At 54.0% G+C, this 21783-nt stretch overlaps 3 protein-coding genes across 5 annotated transcripts in view; 1 reads left to right on the plus strand and 2 right to left on the minus strand.

Moving 5' to 3' along the window:
• On the plus strand, window positions 1-15410 carry TRIM41 (tripartite motif containing 41). 2 transcript variants are annotated; one of them, XM_065044100.1, is made up of 7 exons: window positions 1-175; window positions 1480-2225; window positions 2557-2652; window positions 5543-5773; window positions 10461-10483; window positions 10576-10703; window positions 13764-15410. In XM_065044100.1, the coding sequence occupies exons 2-7, from the start codon at window positions 1488-1490 to the stop codon at window positions 14270-14272; spliced, it is 1725 nt and encodes a 574-aa protein (XP_064900172.1). In that variant the 5' UTR covers window positions 1-175; window positions 1480-1487; the 3' UTR covers window positions 14273-15410. The 2 variants fall into 2 exon arrangements, with proteins under 2 accessions (XP_064900172.1, XP_064900174.1); XM_065044102.1 differs by lacking the exons at window positions 5543-5773; window positions 10461-10483; window positions 10576-10703; window positions 13764-15410 and adding an exon at window positions 3303-3383.
• Window positions 15240-17072, minus strand: LOC135576867 (uncharacterized). 2 transcript variants are annotated; one of them, XM_065044131.1, is made up of 3 exons: window positions 16971-17072; window positions 16860-16885; window positions 15240-16458 (listed from the first exon to the last, which is right to left on the minus strand). In XM_065044131.1, the coding sequence occupies exons 1-3, from the start codon at window positions 16985-16987 to the stop codon at window positions 15515-15517; spliced, it is 987 nt and encodes a 328-aa protein (XP_064900203.1). In that variant the 5' UTR covers window positions 16988-17072; the 3' UTR covers window positions 15240-15514. The 2 variants fall into 2 exon arrangements, with proteins under 2 accessions (XP_064900203.1, XP_064900202.1); XM_065044130.1 differs by lacking the exons at window positions 16860-16885; window positions 16971-17072 and adding an exon at window positions 16797-16833.
• RACK1 (receptor for activated C kinase 1) overlaps window positions 17038-21783 on the minus strand; it is a 21058-nt gene continuing 16312 nt past the window's right edge. Inside the window, exons 7-8 of the mRNA XM_065044145.1 lie at window positions 18613-18723; window positions 17038-17163 (exon numbers count right to left, since the gene is read on the minus strand). Of these exons, the coding sequence (XP_064900217.1) occupies window positions 17098-17163; window positions 18613-18723 (177 nt within the window). The 3' untranslated portion in view covers window positions 17038-17097. The remainder of the gene's footprint in view (window positions 17164-18612; window positions 18724-21783) is intronic.

The raw sequence follows: 21783 nt of genomic DNA on the forward strand, positions 1-21783 counted from the left end.
GTAAAAAGGGCGGTTCTACCGCTAGCGGGACCGGAAGGCGGAAGTGGTGGGGTGTTTGCCGGAGGTTTGGGGAGCCCTCCCGGGATCATAGAGCGACGGTGGGGGAAGCGGGTGGAGCGGGATAGAGCGTCTCCCCCCGGGCTGTGGCCTAGTGGGGGTTAAGCCCGGCTTAGCGGTGAGGCCTAAAGCCGGGAAGCGCGCAAAGTCTGGCCCAGGGGGTGAGGGGGCTGGCGGGTGCGGGGGAGCCGGGCCGGGCCGGGCCGGGCTGGGCTAGGCCTGGGTTAAGGGGGGGAGGGGAGGAGGGAAAGGAGGGGAAAAAAGGGGGAAGAGAAAGGGAGAGGAAAGGGGGAAGAAAAATAGGGGAGAAAGCAAGGAAAAAGAGGGCAAGAAAAGGGGAAAAAGAGAAGAAAATGGAGGAAGAAGAGAGAGAAAAGGGGGGAAGAGAAGGAAAAAGGGGAAGACGAAGAGGGGGAAAAGGGAAAAAGAGAAGAAAAGGGGGAAGGAAAAGAAGGGGGAAAAGGGAGGAAAAAGGGGGGAAAGGGGGGGTAAGAAGAGAGGAAGAAAGGGGGGAAATGGGGTAAAAAGGAAAAGGGGAGGAAAAAGTGAGAGGAAAAGAGAGGGAAGAAGGGGGGGAAGGGAAGGAAAAGAGAAGAAAATGGGAGGAAAAAGTAGGGGGAAAAGAGGGGAAGAAGGAGGAAGAGAGGGAGAAGAATGGGGGGGAAGAGGGGAGGAAGAAGTGGGGAAGAGAGGGAGGAAGAAGGGGGAAGAGAGGGAGGAAGAAGGGGGAAGAGAGGGAGGAAGAAGGGGGGAGGAGGGGGGGAAGAGAGGAGGAAGAAGGGGGGGAAGAGAGGAGGAAGAAGAGGGGAGGAAGAAGGGGAGGAAGAAGGGGGGGAAGAGAGGGAGGAAGAAGGGGGGAAGAGAGGGGGGAAGAGAGGGGGAAGAGAGGGAGGAAGAAGGGGGGAAGAGAGGGGAGGAAGAAGGGGGGAAGAGAGGGAGGAAGAAGGGGGAAGAGAGGGAGGAAGAAGGGGGAAGAGAGGGGAGGAAGAAGGGGGGAAGAGAGGGAGGAAGAAGGGGGAAGAGAGGGAGGAAGAAGGGGGAAGAGAGGGAGGAAGAAGGGGGAAGAGAGGGAGGAAGAAGGGGGGAAGAGGGGAGGAAGAAGAGGGGAGGAAGAAGCAGGGGAAGAGAGGGGGGAAGAAAGGGGGGGAAGAGAGGGGAGGAAGAAGGGGGGAGAAGGAGGGGAGAAAGAGGTGGGAAAAGGGGGGGAAGGGAGGAAAAAGGGGGGAAAGGGGGATGAAAAAGAGGGGGGAAAAGGGGAGGAAAAAGAGGGAGAAAAAGGGGGGGATGAGGGAAGAAAAGAGGGGAAAGAGGGAGGAAAAAGAGGGGGAAAAGGGAGGAAAAAGAGGGGAAATGGGGGGGAAAAAGAGACAAAAAAAGTGTGCAGAAGAGCTAAAACCCCCTAAATCGTCCTTTTTGGCGCAGGCGGCGGCATGGCGTCCCCGGCGCGGCCGGACGCGGTGCAGACGCTGCGGGAGGAGGCGATCTGCGCCATCTGCCTCGACTACTTCGCCGACCCCGTGTCCATCGGCTGCGGCCACAACTTCTGCCGCCGCTGCATCGCGCGCCTCTGGGACAACGACAGTGACAATGACAATGACAACGGGACGGCCGCGGGGGGCGAGGGGGACGAGGAGGAGGAGGAGGAAGAGGAAGAGGAAGAGGAGGAAATGTGGAGCGAGGAGGAAGAGGAAGCCACGGAGCTTTGGGATGAAGACGAGGAGGAGGACGAGGAAACTTGGGACAACGCGCCGGATGATGCTTATTATAATTACGATGAGGATGTGATGGAGGAGGATGTGGAGGAGGAAGAGGAAGAGGAGGAGGAGGAGGAGGAGGAAGAGGAAGAAGCGCCCCCACCGCAAACCCCCCCGCGCCGCTCGCCCCCCTTCACCTGCCCCCAATGCCGGAAAACCTTTTACCAGCGGAATTTTCGGCCTAATTTACAATTGGCCAATATGGTGCAAATCATCCGGCAGCTGCACCCGCAGCGACCTGGGGGGCCCGGGGGTGGACACGGGGGACCCCCCGAGCTGTGCCAGAGGCACCAGGAGCCGCTGAAGCTGTTCTGCGAGGTGGACGAGGAGGCCATTTGCGTGGTGTGCCGAGAGTCGCGGGCGCACCGGGCGCACAGCGTGCTGCCGCTCGAGGAGGTGGTCACCGAGTACAGGGTGAGGGGGTTTTTTGGCCCATAACCAGGACAAAAGTGGTGAAATCGGGCTGGAAATCCTGTTTTTTTTGTGCATTGGGTCTAGTTAAGCCGGGCTTAACTTTAAGCCGGGCTTAACTTTAAGCCAGGCCTAACTTTAAGCCAGGCCTAACTTTAAGCCGAGCTTAAGAGCTGATTGCCATCCCAGGTGATTTTTTTGGGGGGATTTTTGGCGTTTTTAGTTACAACGCAACACAGAAAGGCTCTAAACTGGGCGATATTCCCAGGCTTAGGCTTAAAAACGGGCGAAGAAATGAGGGAATTGGGTCTTTTAATGTATTTTCTCCCCCCAGAACAAGCTCCAGAGGCACCTGGAGCCGCTCAAGCAGAAACTGGAGGCGGTTGTGAAGCAAAAATCCCACGAGGAGGCGAAAATCACGGAGCTGAGGGTGAGACGGAGCCAAATCCCTTCACTTCCCATTTTCCTGCCTTTTCCACCCAAAATCCTGAGGATTTTCAGCATTTTCCTGCAAGCGCGAGGGCTGGAAGCTCATTTTCCTGCCATAATTTGGGCTGGAAATTAATTTTCCTGTTAAATTAGAGCTTAACGAAGCTGGTTTAGGTCTAAATATGGTGCGGGTAGATGTCCCATCCCCACCCCCCAATCTCAGCCCCTTTTTCCCCAATTTCCCCCCATTTTCCCCCATTTCTGCAGCAGCGGTTGTGGCTGGAGCTGCACTCGGAGCCCAAGACCCTGCAGCAGCTCATTAATTAATCTTCCTGTTAAATTAGAGCTTAATGACGCGGGTTTTGGGGCTTCAGAACTCAAGAGCCCACTGGGGCAGGTTTTGGGTGCAATCTGGGCTCATTTTCCCCCAATCTCAGCTCATTTCTCCCCATTTCCCCAGGAGCAGACGCAGTCAAAACTGGTACAAGTTTTGGGTACAATCTCAGCCCATTTTTCCCCATTTTCCCCCCATTTCTCCCCATTTCCCCAGCAGCAGATGCTGCAGGAGCTGGGGCAGCTTTTGGGTGAAATCTCAGCTCATTTTCCCCCGATTTTGGGTCATTTTCCCCCCATTTCTCCCCATTTATCCAGGAGCAGATGCAGCTGGAACTGGTGCAAGTTTTGGGTGCAATCTGGGTTCATTTTCCCCCAATTTAGCACATTTTACCCCCATTTCCCCCCGTTTGCAGGAGCAGATACTGCAGGAGCTGGGGCAGGTTCTGGGTGCAATCTCAGCCCATTTTCCCCCAATTTTGGCTCATTTTCCCCCATTTCTGCAGGAGCAGATGCAGCTGGAGCTGCAGGAACTGGTGCAAGTTCTGGGTGCAATTTTGGCTCATTTTCCCCCAATTTTGGCTCATTTTCCCCCCATTTCCCCCATTTCTGCAGGAGCAGATGCAGCTGCAGCTGCAGGAACTGGTGCAAGTTCTGGGTGCAATCTGGGCTCATTTTCCCCCAATTTTGCCTCTTTTTCCCTCATTTTCCCCCAATTTTGCCTCATTTTCCCCCAATTTTGGCTCATTTCCCCCCGTTTCCAGGAGCAGATGCAGCTGGAGCTGCAGGAACTGGTGCAAGTTCTGGGTGCAATCTGGGCTCATTTTCCCCCAATTTTGGCTCATTTTCCCCCAATTTTGGCTCATTTTCCCCCAATTTTGGCTCATTTTCCCCCAATTTCTCCCCATTTCCCCCCATTTCTGCAGGAGCAGATGCAGCTGGAGCTGCAGGAACTGGTGCAGGTTCTGGGTGCAATCTGGGCTCATTTTCCCCCAATTTTGGCTCATTTTCCCCCATTTCCAGGAGCAGATGCAGCTGGAGCTGCAGGCGGAGCTGGGGCAACTTTTGGGTGCAATCTCAGCCCATTTTTCCACAATTTTGGCTCATTTTCCCCCAATTTCTCCCTGTTTCCCCCCATTTCTGCAGGAGCAGATGCAGCTGGAGCTGCAGGCGGAGCTGGTGCAGGTTCTGGGTGCAATCTCAGCCCATTTTCCCCAATTTTGGCTCATTTCCCCCATTTCCAGGAGCAGATGCAGCTGGAGCTGCAGGAACTGGTGCAAGTTTTGGGTGCAATTTTGGCTCATTTTCCCCCAATTTTGGCTCATTTTCCCCCATTTCTGCAGGAGCAGATGCAGCTGGAGCTGCAGGTGGAGCTGGGGCAGGTTCTGGGTGCAATCTCAGCCCATTTTCCCCCAATTTTGGCTCATTTTCCCCCAATTTTGGCTCATTTTCCCCCAATTTTGGCTCATTTTCCCCCAATTTTGGCTCATTTTCCCCCAATTTTGGCTCATTTTTCCCCAATTTTGGCTCATTTTTCCCCAATTTTGGCTCATTTCTCCCCAATTTTGGCTCATTTTCCCCCAATTTTGGCTCATTTTCCCCCAATTTCTCCCCGTTTGCAGGAGCAGATGCAGCTGGAGCTGCAGGAACTGGTGCAAGTTCTGGGTGCAATCTGGGCTCATTTCCCCCAATTTTGGCTCATTTTCCCCCAATTTTGGCTCATTTTCCCCCAATTTTGGCTCATTTCCCCCCGTTTCCAGGAGCAGATGCAGCTGGAGCTGCAGGCAGAGCTGGTGCAGGTTCTGGGTGCAATTTTGGCTCATTTTCCCCCAATTTTGGCTCATTTCCCCCCATTTCTGCAGGAGCAGATGCAGCTGGAGCTGCAGGCGGAGCTGGTGCAGGTTCTGGGTGCAATCCGGGCTCATTTCCCCCAATTTTGGCTCATTTTCTCCCCATTTCCAGGAGCAGATGCAGCTGGAGCTGCAGGAGCTGGTGCAGGTTCTGGGTGCAATTTTGGCTCATTTTCCCCCAATTTTGGCTCATTTTCTCCCCATTTCCCCCCATTTCTGCAGGAGTAGATGCAGCTGGAGCTGCAGGAACTGGTGCAAGTTCTGGGTGCAATCCGGGCTCATTTTCCCCCCAATTTTGGCTCATTTTCCCCCCAATTTTGGCTCATTTTCCCCCAATTTTGGCTCATTTCCCCCCATTTCTGCAGGAGCAGATGCAGCTGGAGCTGCAGGAACTGGTGCAAGTTCTGGGTGCAATTTTGGCTCATTTTCCCCCAATTTTGGCTCATTTTCCCCCAATTTTGGCTCATTTTCCCCCAATTTTGGCTCATTTTCCCCCAATTTTGGCTCATTTCCCCCCATTTCTGCAGGAGCAGATGCAGCTGGAGCTGCAGGAACTGGTGCAAGTTCTGGGTGCAATTTTGGCTCATTTTCCCCCAATTTTGGCTCATTTTCCCCCAATTTTGGCTCATTTTCCCCCAATTTTGGCTCGTTTTCCCCCAATTTTGGCTCGTTTTCCCCCAATTTTGGCTCATTTCTCCCCGTTTGCAGGAGCAGATGCAGCTGGAGCTGCAGGAGCTGCAGGCGGAGCTGGAGGCGCTGCAGCGGTTCCTGCTGGGGGAGCAGGTGCAGCAGCTGCAGCAGCTGGAGTCGCGCTTCCAGGCGCTGCTGGCGCGGCAGAGCCGCAACGTGGCGGCGCTGGAGACGCAGCGCGCGGCGCTGGAGCGGCTCATCGCGCAGGCGCGGGACAGCGCGCGCCACGGCGGGCTGCAGCTCATCAAGGTGCCCCCGCGCCTTTGGGACACGTCTGGGGGGAAACGGGCAAATCGGGGTGGATCGTGTCCCGAATTTGGGGTGAATCGTGTCCCGATTTTGGGTGGGTTCTGTCCAATTTGGGTCGGATCGTGTCCCGAATTTGGGGCGCATCGTGTCCCGAATTTGGGGCGCATCGTGTCCCGAATTTGGGGTGGATCGTGTCCCGAATTTGGGGTGGATCGTGTCCCGAATTTGGGGCGCATCGTGTCCCGAATTTGGGGTGGATCGTGTCCCGAATTTGGGGTGGATCGTGTCCCGAATTTGGGGTGAATCGTGTCCCGAATTTGGGGTGAATCGTGTCCCGATTTTGGGTGAGTTCTGTCCAATTTGGGGCGGATCGTGTCCCGAATTTGGGGCGGATTCTGTCCTGACTTTGGGCGCATCGTGTCCCAAATTTGGGGTGAATCGTGTCCCGATTTTGGGTGGGTTCTGTCCAATTTGGGGTGAATCGTGTCCCAATTTTGGGTGAGTTCTGTCCAAAATTTGGGGCAGATATTGTCCCAAATTTGGGACGAATCGTGTCCTGATTTTGGGTGAGTTCTGTCCAATTTGGGGTGGATATTGTGTCCCAAATTTGGGGTGAATCATATCCCGATTTTGGGTGGGTTCTGTCCAATTTGGGGTGCATCATGTCCCAAATTTGGGGCGGATTGCACCCAGATTTTGGGGCGGATCGTGTCCCAAATTTGGGGCAGATTGCGTCTTCATTTGGGGCAGATATTGTCCCGAATTTGGGGCGCATCGTGTCCTGATTTTGGGTGAGTTCTGTCCAAAATTTGGGGCAGATATTGTCCCAAATTTGGGACGAATCGTGTCCTGATTTTGGGTGAGTTCTGTCCAATTTGGGTCGGATATCGTGTCCCGAATTTGGGTCGGATCGTGTCCCGAATTTGGGGTGGATCGCGTCTTCATGTGGGGCAGATATTGTCCTGAATTTGGGGTGAATCGTGTCCTGATTTTGGGTGAGTTCTGTCCAATTTGGGGCGGATATCGTGTCCCGAATTTGGGTCGGATCGTGTCCCGAATTTGGGGTGGATCGCGTCTTCATTTGGGGCAGATATTGTCCTGAATTTGGGGTGAATCGTGTCCTGATTTTGGGTGAGTTCTGTCCAATTTGGGTCGGATCGTGTCCCGAATTTGGGGTGGATCGTGTCCCGAATTTGGGGCAGATATTGTCCCGAATTTGGGGTGAATCGTGTCCCGAATTTGGGTGAGTTCTGTCCCAGATGTGGGGCAGATGTTGTGTCCCAGATGTGGGGTGAATTGTGTCCCAATTTTGGATGAGTTCTGTCCAATTTGGGGCGGATATTGGTCCCAAATTTGGGGCGAATTGTGTCCCGATTTTGGGTGAGTTCTGTCCAATTTGGGGTGAATCGTGTCCCGAATTTGGGGCGCATCGTGTCCCGAATTTGGGGTGCATCGTGTCCCGAATTTGGGGTGAATTGTGTCCCGATTTTGGGTGGGTTCTGTCCAATTTGGGGTGGATCGTGTCCCGAATTTGGGGTGGATCGTGTCCCGAATTTGGGGCGGATTCTGTCCTGACTTTGGGCGCATCGTGTCCCAAATTTGGGGTGAATCGTGTCCCGATTTTGGGTGGGTTCTGTCCAATTTGGGGTGAATCGTGTCCCGGATTTGGGTGAGTTCTGTCCAATTTGGGGCGAATCATGTCCCAATTTTGGGTGAGTTCTGTCCAATTTGGGACGAATCGTGTCCCAGATTTGGGCGGATCGCATCTTCATTTGGGGCGCATCGTGTCCCAAATTTGGAACGAATCGTGTCCCGATTTTGGGTGAGTTCTGTCCAATTTGGGGCGCATCGTGTCCCGATTTTGGGGCGCATCGTGTCCCGAATTTGGGGCAGATTGCATCTTCATTTGGGGCAGATATTGTCCCGAATTTGGGGCGCATTGTGTCCTGATTTTGGGTCGGATCGTGTCCCGAATTTGGGGTGGATCGCGTCTTCATTTGGGGCAGATATTGTCCCGATTTTGGGGCGCATCGTGTCCTGAATTTGGGGCAGATATTGGTCCCAAATTTGGGGTGAATTGTGTCCCGATTTTGGGTGGGTTCTGTCCAATTTGGGGCGCATCGTGTCCCGAATTTGGGGCGGATTCTGTCCTGACTTTGCGCGCATCATGTCCCAAATTTGGGGTGAATCGTGTCCCGATTTTGGGTGAGTTCTGTCCAATTTGGGGCGCATCGTGTCCCGAATTTGGGGCAGATATTGTCCCAAATTTGGGGTGAATCGTGTCCCGATTTTGGTGAGTTCTGTCCAATTTGGGGTGCATCATGTCCCAAATTTGGGGTGGATTGCACCCAGATTTTGGGGCGGATCGTGTCCCAAATTTGGGGCAGATTGCGTCTTCATTTGGGGCAGATATTGTCCCGATTTTGGGGTGAATCATGTCCCGAATTTGGGTGAGTTCTGTCCAATTTGGGGTGAATCGTGTCCCGGATTTGGGTGAGTTCTGTCCCAGATGTGGGACGGATGTTGTGTCCCAAATGTGGGGCGAATCGTGTCCCGATTTTGGGTGAGTTCTGTCCAATTTGGGGCAGTTATTGTCCCAAATTTGGGGCGAATCGTGTCCCAATTTTGGGTGAGTTCTGTCCAAAATTTGGGGCAGATATTGTCCCAAATTTGGGACGAATCGTGTCCTGATTTTGGGTGAGTTCTGTCCAATTTGGGTCGGATCGTGTCCCGAATTTGGGGTGGATCGCGTCTTCATTTGGGGCAGATATTGTCCTGAATTTGGGGCGCATCGTGTCCAAATTTGGGGTGAATCGTGTCCCGATTTTGGGTGAGTTCTGTCCAATTTGGGGCGCATATTGTGTCCCAAATTTGGGGTGAATCATATCCCGATTTTGGGTGAGTTCTGTCCAATTTGGGGCGCATCATGTCCCAAATTTGGGGTGAATCGTGTCCCGATTTTGGGTGAGTTCTGTCCAATTTGGGGCGCATCGTGTCCCGAATTTGGGGCGGATTCTGTCCTGACTTTGCGCGCATCGTGTCCCGAATTTGGGGTGAATTGTGTCCCGATTTTGGTGAGTTCTGTCCAATTTGGGGCGGATCGTGTCCCAAATTTGGGGCGGATTCTGTCCTGACTTTGGGCGCATCGTGTCCCAAATGTGGGGTGAATCGTGTCCCGATTTTGGGTGGGTTCTGTCCAATTTGGGGTGAATCGTGTCCCGGATTTGGGTGAGTTCTGTCCAATTTGGGGCGCATTGTGTCCCGAATTTGGGGCGGATATCGTGTCCAAAATTTGGGGCGGATCGTGTCCAAAATTTGGGGCGCATCGCGTCTTCATTTGGGGCAGATATTGTCCTGAATTTGGGGTGAATCATATCCCGATTTTGGGTGGGTTCTGTCCAATTTAGGGCGGATATTGTGTCCCAGATGTGGGGTGAATCGTGTCCCGATTTTGGGTGGGTTCTGTCCAATTTGGGGCGCATCGTGTCCCGATTTTGGGGTGGATCGCGTCTTCATTTGGGGCACGTTGTGTCCCGAATTTGGGGCAGTTATTGTCCCAAATTTGGGGTGAATCGTGTCCCGATTTTGGGTGAGTTCTGTCCAATTTGGGGCGCATATTGTGTCCCAAATTTGGGGTGAATCATATCCCGATTTTGGGTGGGTTCTGTCCAATTTGGGGCGCATCATGTCCCAAATTTGGGGCGAATCGTGTCCCGATTTTGGGTGAGTTCTGTCCAATTTGGGGCGAATCGTGTCCCGAATTTGGGGCGAATCGTGTCCCGAATTTGGGGCGGATCGTGTCCCAAATTTGGGGCGCATCGCGTCTTCATTTGGGGCAGATATTGTCCCGAATTTGGGGCAAATTGTGTCCTGATTTTGGGTGAGTTCTGTCCAATTTGGGGTGGATATCATGTCCCAAATTGGGGGCGGATCGCGTCTTCATTTGGGGCAGATATTGTCCCGATTTTGGGGCGCATCGTGTCCTGAATTTGGGGCAGATATTGGTCCCAAATTTGGGGTGAATCATGTCCCGATTTTGGGTGAGTTCTGTCCAATTTGGGGCGCATATTGTGTCCCAAATTTGGGGTGAATCATATCCCGATTTTGGGTGGGTTCTGTCCAATTTGGGGCGCATCATGTCCCAAATTGGGGGTGAATCGTGTCCCGATTCTGGGTGAGTTCTGTCCAATTTGGGGTGGATCATGTCCTGAATTTGGGGTGGATCGCACCCAGATTTTGGGGCAGATCGCGTCCCGGATTTGGGCGGATCGCGTCTTCATTTGGGGCAGATATTGATCCCAAATTTTGGGTGAGTTCTGTCCCAATTTGGGGTGAGTTCTGTCCAAGTTTTAGGTGAATCCGTTCCAGTTTTGGGGCGGATTACATCCAAGTTTTGGGGCAGATTTCGTCCGACTTAGGGCGAATTCTCCCCCAATTTTGGGGTGGATTTTGTCCCAATTTGGACCAAATTGTGTCCATATTTTCACACAAATTTCACCCAAATTATTGTGTTGGGAAGCAGTAAAACCCCACCCAAGGCTCCCGATCCCCAATTCACCCCCTCAAACCCCTCCCACAATTTCCACACTTTGAATTTCCCCAACATTTTGGGTGCGAAAACATCAAATTCAGCCTCAATCCCCCTAATTCCTCTTTTCCCCTTTTCCTCCCATTTCTCCGTATCCAGGACATCAAAGGCACCTTCATCAGGTCAGTGACGTTCTCGGTCTAACGAGCTTTTCCGGGGTGGGGGACAAAAATGAGCCAAAATCCCAATTTTTTGTTGAATTTCTTGATTTCAGATGTGAAAACATCAAATTCCAGGAGCCCGAGATGGTGCCCGTGGACGTGGGCAAGAAATACGGGAACTGTTTCCTGCAGGACGTGGTGATGAGGAAGATGGAGAAGGTGTTCAGCAAAGTCCCCAAGGGTGAGCGGCCGCGTCGCGGAAACGGGGCGAATTCGGAGCCTTTTGGGGCTTGAAACTTGAAGGGTTTGGGGCTTGAAACTCAAAGGGCTTAAAACCAAAAGGATTTGGGGCTTAAAACCAAATCTAAAAGGATTTGGGGCCTAAGACTCGAAGGGTTTGGGGCTTAAAACTCAAAGGGCTTAAGACCAAGAGGGTTTGGGGCTTAAGACCAAGAGGGTTTGGGGCTTAAGACCAAGAGGGTTTGGGGCTTAAGACCAAGAGGGTTTGGGGCTTAAGACCAAGAGGGTTTGGGGCTTAAGACCAAGAGGGTTTGGGGCTTAAGACCAAGAGGGTTTGGGGCTTAAGTCCGTTGTGGTTTAAGACTGGGAGGACTGGTGGTTTAAACCTCCTGGGATGTGGCTTCAAAGGCCTTTGGGGTTTAAACCTCGATGGATTCGGGGTTTAAACCTTGCAGGGTGTGGGTTCAAAGGCCTGCGGGGTTTAAACCTCAAAGCATTTGCGGTTTAAACCTCGCGGGTGTGCGTTCAGAGGCCTTTGGGGTTTAAGACTCGGAGGGCTCGGGGTTCAGAGGCTGTTGTGGTTTAAGACTGGGAGGACTTGTGGTTTAAACCTCCCAGGGTTTGGGGTTTAGGACTCGAAGGGCTCGGGGTTGAAGAGTGGGAGGAGTGGCGGTTTAAACCTCGCAGGGTTTGGGTTTAAAGGCCTTTGGGGTTCAAGACTCGAAGGGTCGGGGTTCAGAGGCCGTTGTGGTATAAGACTGGGAGGAGTTGTGGTTTAAACCTCCCAGGGTTTGGGTTTAAAGGACTTTGGAGTTTAGGACTCGATGGGCTTGGGATTTAAGACTGGGAGGAGTGGCGGTTTAAACCTCGCAGGGTTTGGGTTTAAAGGCCTTTGGGGTTCAAGACTCGAAGGGTCGGGGTTCACAGGCCGTTGGGGTTTAAGACTGGGAGGACTCGCAGTTTAAACCTCGCAGGATTTGGGTTTAAAGGCCTTTGGGCTTTAAGACTCGAAGGGTTTAGGCTTTAAGACTCAAAGGGCTCAGGGTTCAAAGGCCGTTGTGGTTTAAGACTGGGAGGACTTGTGGTTTAGACCTCCCAGGGTTTGGGGTTTAAAGGCCTTTGGGGCTCAAGACTCGAAGGGTTCAGGGTCCAAGACTCGGAGGGTCGGGTTTCACAGGCCATTGTGGTTGGAGACTGGGAGGACTTGTGGTTTAAACCTCCCAGGGTTTGGGGTTTAAAGGACTTTGGGGTCCAAGACTCGGAGGGTCGGGGTTCAAGACTCGAAGGGCTTGGGGTTCAAAGGCCGTTGTGGTTGGAGAGCGGGAGGACTTGTGGTTTAAACCTCCCAGGGTTTGGGTTTAAAGGCCTTTGGGGTCCAAGACTCGGAGGGTCGGGGTTCCGAGGCCGTTGTGGTTTAAGACTGGGAGGACTTGTGGTTTAAGCCCCCCAGGGTTTGGGGTTTAGGACTCGAAGGGTCGGGGTTCACAGGCCGTTGTGGTTGAAGAGCGGGAGGACTGGTGGTTTAAACCTCCCAGGGTTTGGGTTTAAAGGACTTTGGAGTTTAGGACTTGACGGGCTTGGGATTTAAGACTGGGAGGAGTGGTGGTTTAAACCTCCCAGGGTTTGGGTTTAAAGGCCTTTGGGGTTTAAGACTCGAAGGGTCGGGGTTCACAGGCCATTGGGGTTTAAGACTGGGAGGACTCGCAGTTTAAACCTCGCAGGATTTGGGTTTAAAGGCCTTTGGGCTTTAAGACTCGAAGGGTTTAGGCTTTAAGACTCAAAGGGCTCAGGGTTCAAAGGCCGTTGTGGTTTAAGACTGGGAGGACTTGTGGTTTAAACCTTCCAGGGTTTGGGGTTTAAAGGACTTTGGGATTCAAGACTCGGAGGGTCGGGTTTCACAGGCCATTGTGGTTGGAGACGGGGAGGACTTGTGGTTTAAACCTCCCAGGGTTTGGGGTTTAAAGGACTTTGGGGTCCAAGACTCGGAGGGTCGGGGTTCAAGACTCGAAGGGCTTGGGGTTCAAAGGCCGTTGTGGTTGAAGAGCGGGAGGACTTGTGGTTAAACCTCCCAGGGTTTGGGGTTTAGGACTCGAAGGGTCGGGGTTCCGAGGCCGTTGTGGTTGAAGAGCGGGAGGACTTGTGGTTTAAACCTCCCAGGGTTTGGGTTTAAAGGCCTTTGGGGTCCAAGACTCGAAGGGTCGGGGTTCACAGGCCGTTGTGGTTGAAGACTGGGAGGACTGGTGGTTTAAACATCCCAGGGTTTGGGTTTAAAGGACTTTGGAGTTTAGGACTCGATGGGCTTGGGATTTAAGACTGGGAGGAGTGGCGGTTTAAACCTCGCAGGGTTTGGGTTTAAAGGCCTTTGGGGTTCAAGACTCGAAGGGTCGGGGTTCAAAGGCCATTGTGGTTTAAGCCCCCCAGGATTTGGGGTTCAAGACTCGAAGGGTCGGGGTTCCGAGGCCGTTGTGGTTTAAGACTGGGAGGAGTTGTGGTTAAACCTCCCAGGGTTTGGGTTTAAAGGCCGTTGGGGTTTAGGACTCGGAGGGTCGGGGTTCCGAGGCCGGTGTGGTTGAAGAGTGGGAGGAGTTGTGGTTTAAACCTCCCAGGGTTTGGGTTTAAAGGCCTTTGGGGTTTAAGACTCGGAGGGTCGGGGTTCCGAGGCCGGTGTGGTTGAAGAGTGGGAGGAGTTGTGGTTTAAACCTCCCAGGGTTTGGGTTTAAAGGCCTTTGGGGTTTAAGACTCGAAGGGTCGGGGTTCCGAGGCCGGTGTGGTTGGAGAGCGGGAGGAGTTGTGGTTTAAACCTCGCAGGGTTTGGGTTTAAAGGCCTTTGGGGTTTAAGACTCGGAGGGTCGGGGTTCCGAGGCCGTTGTGGTTTAAGACTGGGAGGAGTTGTGGTTAAACCTCCCAGGGTTTGGGTTTAAAGGCCGTTGGGGTTTAGGACTCGGAGGGTCGGGGTTCCGAGGCCGGTGTGGTTGGAGAGCGGGTGCCCGGCGGTTGAAGCCCGAGGCCCGCGGGGGCCGGGCCGGGCCGTTCCGGGCCGCGCTAACGGTCCGTCCCGCAGCGGAGGTGACGCTGGACCCCGCGAGCGCGCACCCGCGCCTGGCGCTGTCCCTGGACCGGCGCGGGCTCAAGCTGGCCGAGCGGCGCCCGGACGGCGCCGACCCCGCCGCCAAGCGCGGCGACGGCGACTTCAGCGTGCTGGGCCTGCCCGGCTTCACCGGCGGCCGCCACTACTGGGAGGTGGAGATCGCGGGGCGGCGCGGCTGGGCCGTGGGGGCGGCGGCGCGGCGGCGCGACAGGACCCGCCCGCACAACAACCGCGAGGTTTGGTGCGTGGGCACCAACGGGAGGCGCTACCAGGCGTGCGGGGGGGCGGAGCAGACGCCGCTGGCGCCGGGGGAGCGGCCGCGGAGGTTCCGGGTCTACCTGGACTACGAGAGGGGCCAGTTGGGCTTCTACAACGCGGACACCATGGGCCACATCCACACGTTCCGCGCCGCCTTCCGCGAGCGCGTCTGCCCCTTCTTCCGCGTGCTGGGCCGGGGCACGCGCATCCGCATCTGCGCGTGACGGGCGCCCTCGCCACGCCCCTCCCCTTGCTGGCCCCGCCCCTCTCCTCGCTCGGCCACACCTCTCTCCCCGCTCGCCCCCCGCCCCTTTCCTCGCTCACCTCCCTCCTAGCTGGCCCCGCCTCCCGCCCCGCCCCCTCCTCGCTGGCCCCACCCCTTTGTTTTCCCCGCCCTTTTTTGCGCCCCTTTCCTCCCTCTTTCCCGCCTTTTTTGCCCCAGATTTGCCCCAATTTCCCGTCCCTTTTCCGCCTTTTTTTGCGCCACTTCCCTCCCTTGTTTCCATCCTTTTTTTTTGCACCCTCTTCCGGCCATTTTCTGCCCTTTTTTTGTGCTTCTTTCTGCCCTTTTTTGCCCCAATTTTCCACCCCTTTCCTCTAGCCCTTTTCCCGCCATTTTTTGCGCCCCTTTCCATTCCTTTCCCCCCTATTCCCACCTTTTTGTGGCCCCTTTTCCTCCCGTTTTTCCTCCCAATTTCCTCCCCGGTTTTCCCCCCATTTTCCCCCCTTTTTTAGGCTCCTTCCCGCCCTTTTTTGCACCCTCATCCACTCTTATTTTTCCCCATTTTCTCCCCCAATTTTCCCCACATTTAAGGAAAATTGTGCCCATTTCCTCCCCTTTTCCTTTTCCTCCCCGGCTCCCGCCCTTCCCAAACGCTCCTTTTCCCCATTTCCCCCCCATTTCTGCTCCTTTGCTGCACTTTTTACCTCAGAAACACCCAAATTCCCCTTCAGAACCCGCTTTTTACCCCCAAACCCGCCCTCACACCCATTTCCCCGCTCTTTGCCGCGTTTTTGGGGAGGAAAAGCCCTTTTTGGCCATTTCCCGCAGACCGGGCACTTTACGGAGCTCTCGCCAGTGGCAATATTTATGGTTTTTCACCCTTTTTGCCCCGTTTCCTCAGATTTTGGTCAAATTTCCACCTGATCCCACTCGAGAGGCTCCGGTCGCGTTTGATTTTCTGCTGGTGGTGGATTTATCGCTGTAATTTTATTGTATTTTACTGTATTTTACGTTATTTGTTGCTGTTGGCGTTACAGAGCGACTTCAACTTATTTTTGGCTAAAATAAGAATTAAAGGGAGATTTAGTTTTATGAGATGTTGAGAAATAATAATAAAGATTAAAGTTGTAAAACCCTGAGGTTTGGTGTTGGTTTTTTTGTGTGATTCTGCCTTAAATTACAGCCCAAAACAAGGCTTTTCATGGTAAATGAGCTTTAAACCTCGTTAAGCTTGGCTTAATTACTAATTAGACTCTACGGGTTGTGGGGGGAGTAAAAAGTGTGAAATTGGTGGAAAATGAACCCAAAAAGAGGCCAAAATCTGTGGAAAATGGACCCCAAAAAAGGTGTGAAATCGGTGGAAAATGGACCCAAAAAAAGGCCCGAAATGTGTGGAAAATGGACCCAAAAGGACCCAAAAGAGGCCGAAATCTGTGGAAAATGAACCCAAAAGAGGCCGAAATCTGTGGAAAATGAACCCAAAAAAAGGCCCGAAATCGGTGGAAAATGGACCCAAACCCGAAATCTGTGGAAAATGAACCCAAAAAAAGGCGTGAAATTGATGGAAAATGGACCCAGAAAAAGGCCAAAATCTGTGGAAAATGAACCCAAAAGAGGCCAAAAATCTGTGGAAAATGAACTCAAAAAAAGGCGTGAAATCGGTGGAAAATGAACCCAAAAGAAGGCCGAAATCGGTGAAAATGAACGCAAAAGAGGCCGAGATCTGTGGAAAATAGACCCAAAAAAAGGCCCGAAATCGGTGGAAAATGGACCCAAAAAAAGGCCCGAAATGTGTGGAAAATGAACCCCAAAGAGGCCGAAATCTGTGGAAAATGAACCCAAAAGAGGCCGAAATCTGTGGGAAATGAACCCAAAAAAAGGCCCGAAATCGGTGGAAAATGGACCCAAACCCGGAATCTGTGGAAAATGAACCCAAAAAAAGGCGCGAAATTGATGGAAAATGGACCCAAAAAAAGGTGTGAAATCTGTGGAAAATGGACCCAAAAAAAGGCCCGAAAGATGGGGAAAATGGACCCCAAAGAGGCCGAAATCTGTGGAAAATGAACCCAAAAAAGGCGTGAAATTGATGGAAAATGGACCCAGAAAAAGGCCAAAATCTGTGGAAAATGAACCCAAAAAAAGGGCCGAAATCGGTGGAAAATGGATCCAAAAAACGGTTTTCCCTCGATTTTGGGTGGTTTCCCCTCGATTTTGGGTGCTTTTCCCTCATTTTTTGGGTGGTTTCCCTCGTTTTTGGGGTGGTTTCCCCTCATTTTTGGGTGGTTTCCCCTCGTTTTTGGGTGGTTTCCCCTCGTTTTTGGGTGGTTTCCCCTCATTTTTGGGTGCTTTTCCCTCATTTTTTGGGTGGTTTCCCTCGTTTTTGGGGTGGTTTCCCCTCATTTTTGGGTGGTTTCCCCTCATTTTTGGGTGGTTTCCCCTCATTTTTGGGTGCTTTTCCCTCATTTTTTGGGTGGTTTCCCTCGTTTTTGGGTGGTTTCCCCTCGTTTCTGGGTGGTTTCCCCTCATTTTTGGGTGGTTTTCCCTCATTTTTGGGTGGTTTCCCCTCATTTTTGGGTGCTTTTCCCTCATTTTTGGGTGCTTTTCCCTCATTTTTGGGTGCTTTTCCCTCGTTTTTGGGTGGTTTTCCCTCATTTTTGGGTGGTTTCCCCTCGTTTTTGGGTGGTTTCCCCTCATTTTTGGGGTGCTTTTCCCTCATTTTTGGGTGCTTTTCCCTCGTTTTGGGGATTTGGGGAGCGACCCGAAGGAGACGAGGAGGCGGCAGCTCCGGTTTTATTCGTTTTGGGTGGAAAAGGGGCGGTTTTGGGCTCAGCGGGTGCCGATCGTCACCTGCCACACGCGCACCAGGTTGTCAGTGTAACCGGCGAACAGCGTCTGGGGGGAAACGGGGGTTTGGGGCAAAAAAAGGGGAAATTGGTCAATTGGCACCTTGGAGGAAGGTTGCAGAGAGTTCGAGGGGGATTGGGGGAAATTTGGGGGAAATTTAGGGGGAATTGGGGGAGGAATCGGGGGAAAATTGGGGGGAATATGGGGTAAATGGGGGGGGAATTGGGGGGAATTTTGGGGGAAAATTGGGGGGGAACTGGGGGAAAATTGGGGGAGAATTTGGGGGAACTGGGGGGAATTTTGGGGGGGAATTAGAGGATTTAGGGGGGAAACTGGGGGTAATTTGGGGGGAATAGGGGGAAAATTGGGGGGAATGTGGGGTAAATGGAGGAAACTGGGGGGAATTTTGGGGGGGAATTGGGGGAGAGTTTGGGGGGGACTGGGGGTAATTTGGGGGGGAAACTGGGGGTAATTTGGGGGGAATGTGGGGTAAATGGGGGAGGAAATTTGGGGGGAATTGGGGGTGAATTTGGGGGAAAATTGGGGGAAATTTAGGGGGGATGGGGGGAATTTTTGGGGGGAAACGGGGGAATTTGGGGGGAATTTTGGGGGGAAACTGGGGGTAATTTGGGGGGAATGTGGGGTAAACGGGGGAGGAAATTTGGGGGGAATTGGGGGTGAATTTGGGGGAAAATTGGGGGAAATTGGGGGGAATTTTTGGGGGGAAACGGGGGAATTTGGGGTAATTTTGGGGGGAAACTGGGGGTAATTTGGGGGGAATCGGGGGAAAATTGGGAATTTGGGGGGGGAATGGGGGGGGAATCGGGGGGGAAATGGGGGGGTGGGGGGGACTGGGGAGGAATTGGAGGGGGGCAATTGGGGGGGGGAATGGGGGGGAATTGGGGGGGGAATAATTGAGGAATTTGGGGGGAGCTGGAGGGAATTTAAGAGGATTTGGGGAGCTGGGGGGAATGTGGAGGATGTGGGGGGAATGTTGGGGGCTGGGGGGAATTGGGGGGTGAAATTGGAGGGGGGGAATAAGGGGGAATGGGGGGGAATTGGGGGGGGAAATAGGGGGGGAAATGGGGGGAATTGGAAGGGGGCAATTGGGGGTGCAATTGGGGAAACTGGAGGGGGAAGGGGGGGAATTTGGGGGGAATCGGGGGGAAATGGGGGGTGAAATTGGAGGGGGGGAATAGGGGGGAATGGGGGGGAGTTGGGGGGGGAAATAGGGGGGGAAATAGGGGGAATTGGAAGGGGGCAATTGGGGGTGCAATTGGGGAAACTGGAGGGGGAAGGGGGGGAATTTGGGGGGAATCGGGGGGAAATGGGGGGGAAAATGGGGGGAACTGGGGAAATTGGAGGGGAAATGGGGGGGGAATAATTGAGGAATTTGGGGGGAGCTGGAGGGAATTTAAGAGGATTTGGGGGAGCTGGGGGGGATGTGGGGGGAATGTTGGGGGCTGGGGGGAATTTGGGGGGCTGGGGGGTCTGTACCTGCCCGTCCGCAGACCAGGCCAGCGAGGTGCACTGGGGCGGTTCGGCTTTGCTGCTGGTGCTGATCACCTCCTGCTTCAGCTCGTCCACGATGATCTTCCCCTCCAGGTCCTGAGGAACGGGACGGGGGAGGGGACGGGGGAGGAGAGGAAACAAGAACAGGAAAGAAATGGGAATGGAGAGGAAACAAACGAGAATGGGGAGGAAACGGGGGAGGGGACGGGGGAGGGGACGGGGGAGGGGAGGAAACAAGAACAGGAAAGAAATGGGAATGGAGAGGAAACAAACGAGAATGGGGAGGGGACAGGGGAGGGAAGGGGGAAGGGGACGGGGGAGGGGATGGGGGAGGAGAGGAAACAAGAACAGGAAAGAAATGGGAATGGAGAGGAAACGGGGGAGGAAACGGGGGAGGAAACGGGGGAGGAAACGGGGGAGGAAACGGGGGAGGAAACGGGGGAGGAAACGGGGGAGGAAACGGGGGAGGAGAGGAAACAAGAACAGGAAAGAAATGGGAATGGAGAGGAAACAAACGAGAATGGGGAGGGAAGGGGGGAGGGGACGGGGGAGGGAAGGGGGGAGGGAAGGGGGGAGGGAAGGGGGGAGGGAAGGGGGGAGGGAAGGGGGGAGGGAAGGAAACAAGAACAGGAAAGAAATGGGAATGGAGAGGAAACGGGGGAGGAAACAGGGGAGGAAACGGGGGAGGAAACGGGGGAGGAAACGGGGGAGGAAACGGGAACGGGGAGGAAACGGGAACGGGGAGGAAACAAGAAAAGGAAAGAAATGGGAATGGAGAGGAAACAAACGAGAATGGGGAGGAAACGGGGGAGGGGACGGGGGAGGGGAGGAAACAAGAACAGGAAAGAAATGGGAATGGAGAGGAAACAAACGAGAATGGGGAGGAAACGGGGGAGGGAAGGGGGAAGGGGACGGGGGAGGGGATGGGGGAGGAGAGGAAACAAGAACAGGAAAGAAATGGGAATGGAGAGGAAACAAACGAGAATGGGGAGGAAACGGGGGAGGGGACGGGGGAGGAAACGGGGGAGGGGACGGGGGAGGGGACGGGGGAGGGGACGGGGGAGGGGACGGGGGAGGAAATGGGGGAGGAAACGGGGGAGGAAACGGGGGAGGAAACGGGGGAGGAAACGGGGGAGGAGAGGAAACAAGAACAGGAAAGAAATGGGAATGGAGAGGAAACAAACGAGAATGGGGAGGAAACGGGGGAGGGGACGGGGGAGGGGACGGGGGAGGGGACGGGGGAGGGGACGGGGGAGGGGAGGAAACAAGAACAGGAAAGAAATGGGAATGGAGAGGAAACGGGGGAGGAAACGGGGGAGGAAACGGGGGAGGAAACGGGGGAGGAAACGGGGGAGGAAACGGGAACGGGGAGGAAACAAGAACAGGAAAGAAATGGGAATGGAGAGGAAACAAACGAGAAGGGGGAGGAAACGGGAACAGGGAGGATGAAGAGAAGGAAGGAATATGGAGGAGGAGGATGGATGGAGAAAAAGGTGGAAAAATGGAGGAGGAGAAGGTGGAGAAACAGACAAGAATAGAGAAGAAGGTGGTGGAGGGACAGAAGGAACACGGAGGAGAAGGAACATGAAGGGATGGAGAGGGAAGAACACAAAGGAATGGAGAAGGAGGGAGAAGAAGGAACAGGAAGGGATGGAGAGGAAGGAGGAAGAGGAAGGGATGGAGGAGGAACAGGAAGGGATGGAGGAGGAACAGGAAGGGATGGAGGAGGAACAGGAAGGGATGGAGGAGGAACAGGAAGGGATGGAGGAGGAACAGGAAGGGATGGAGGAGGAGGAACAGGAAGGGATGGAGGAGGAACAGGAAGGGATGGAGGAGGAGCAGGAAGGGATGGAGGAGGAACAGGAAGGGATGGAGGAGGAACAGGAAGGGATGGAGGAGGAACAGGAAGGGATGGAGGAGGAACAGGAAGGGATGGAGGAGGAACAGGAAGGGATGGAGGAGGAACAGGAAGGGATGGAGGAGGAACAGGAAGGGATGGAGGAGGAACAGGAAGGGATGGAGGAGGAGGAACAGGAAGGGATGGAGGAGGAACAGGAAGGGATGGAGAAGGAACAGGAAGGGATGGAGGAGGAACAGGAAGGGATGGAGAAGGAGGAACAGGAGGATGGAGAAGGAGGAACAGGAAGGGATGGAGGAGGAACAGGAAGGGATGGAGGAGGAACAGGAAGGGATGGAGAAGGAGGAACAGAAAGGGATGGAGAAGGAGGAACAGAAAGGGATGGAGGAGGAGCAGGAAGGGATGGAGGAGGAGGAACAGGAAGGGATGGAGAGGAAGGAGGAACAGGAAGGGATGGAGGAGGAACAGGAAGGGATAGAGGAGGAGGAACAGGAAGGGATGGAGGAGGAACAGGAAGGGATGGAGGAGGAGGAACAGGAAGGGATGGAGGAGGAACAGGAAGGGATGGAGGAGGAACAGGAAGGGATGGAGGAGGAACAGGAAGGGATGGAGGAGGAACAGGAAGGGATGGAGGAGGAACAGGAAGGGATGGAGAAGGAACAGGAAGGGATGGAGGAGGAACAGGAAGGGATGGAGGAGGAACAGGAAGGGATGGAGAAGGAGGAACAGAAAGGGATGGAGAAGGAACAGGAAGGGATGGAGGAGGAGGAACAGGAAGGGATGGAGGAGGAACAGGAAGGGATGGAGGAGGAACAGGAAGGGATGGAGAAGGAACAGGAAGGGATGGAGGAGGAACAGGAAGGGATGGAGGAGGAACAGGAAGGGATGGAGAAGGAGGAACAGAAAGGGATGGAGAAGGAACAGGAAGGGATGGAGGAGGAGGAACAGGAAGGGATGGAGGAGGAACAGGAAGGGATGGAGGAGGAACAGGAAGGGATGGAGAAGGAACAGGAAGGGATGGAGGAGGAACAGGAAGGGATGGAGAAGGAACAGGAAGGGATGGAGGAGGAGGAACAGGAAGGGATGGAGGAGGAACAGGAAGGGATGGAGGAGGAACAGGAAGGGATGGAGGAGGAACAGGAAGGGATGGAGAAGGAACAGGAAGGGATGGAGAAGGAACAGGAAGGGATGGAGGAGGAACAGGAAGGGATGGAGGAGGAACAGGAAGGGATGGAGAAGGAACAGGAAGGGATGGAGGAGGAACAGGAAGGGATGGAGAAGGAACAGGAAGGGATGGA

This window comes from Columba livia, chromosome 32, assembly GCF_036013475.1.
Source record: "Columba livia isolate bColLiv1 breed racing homer chromosome 32, bColLiv1.pat.W.v2, whole genome shotgun sequence".
In the NCBI taxonomy this organism is placed as follows: domain Eukaryota; kingdom Metazoa; phylum Chordata; class Aves; order Columbiformes; family Columbidae; genus Columba; species Columba livia.

Coding starts and splice junctions, on each gene's coding strand:
- LOC135576867 (XM_065044131.1), bottom strand. Junction 16,459..16,859: donor GAGGGAAAAGCACCCAAAAA/TGAGGGAAAAGC, acceptor ACCACCCAAAAT/CGAGGGAAAACCGTTTTTTG.
- TRIM41 (XM_065044100.1), top strand. CDS start 1,488: ATGGCGTCCCCGGCGCGGCCGGACGCGGTGCAGACGCTGCGGGAGGAG. Junction 5,774..10,460: donor GCGGGCTGCAGCTCATCAAG/GTGCCCCCGCGC, acceptor CTCCGTATCCAG/GACATCAAAGGCACCTTCAT. Junction 10,484..10,575: donor ATCAAAGGCACCTTCATCAG/GTCAGTGACGTT, acceptor TCTTGATTTCAG/ATGTGAAAACATCAAATTCC.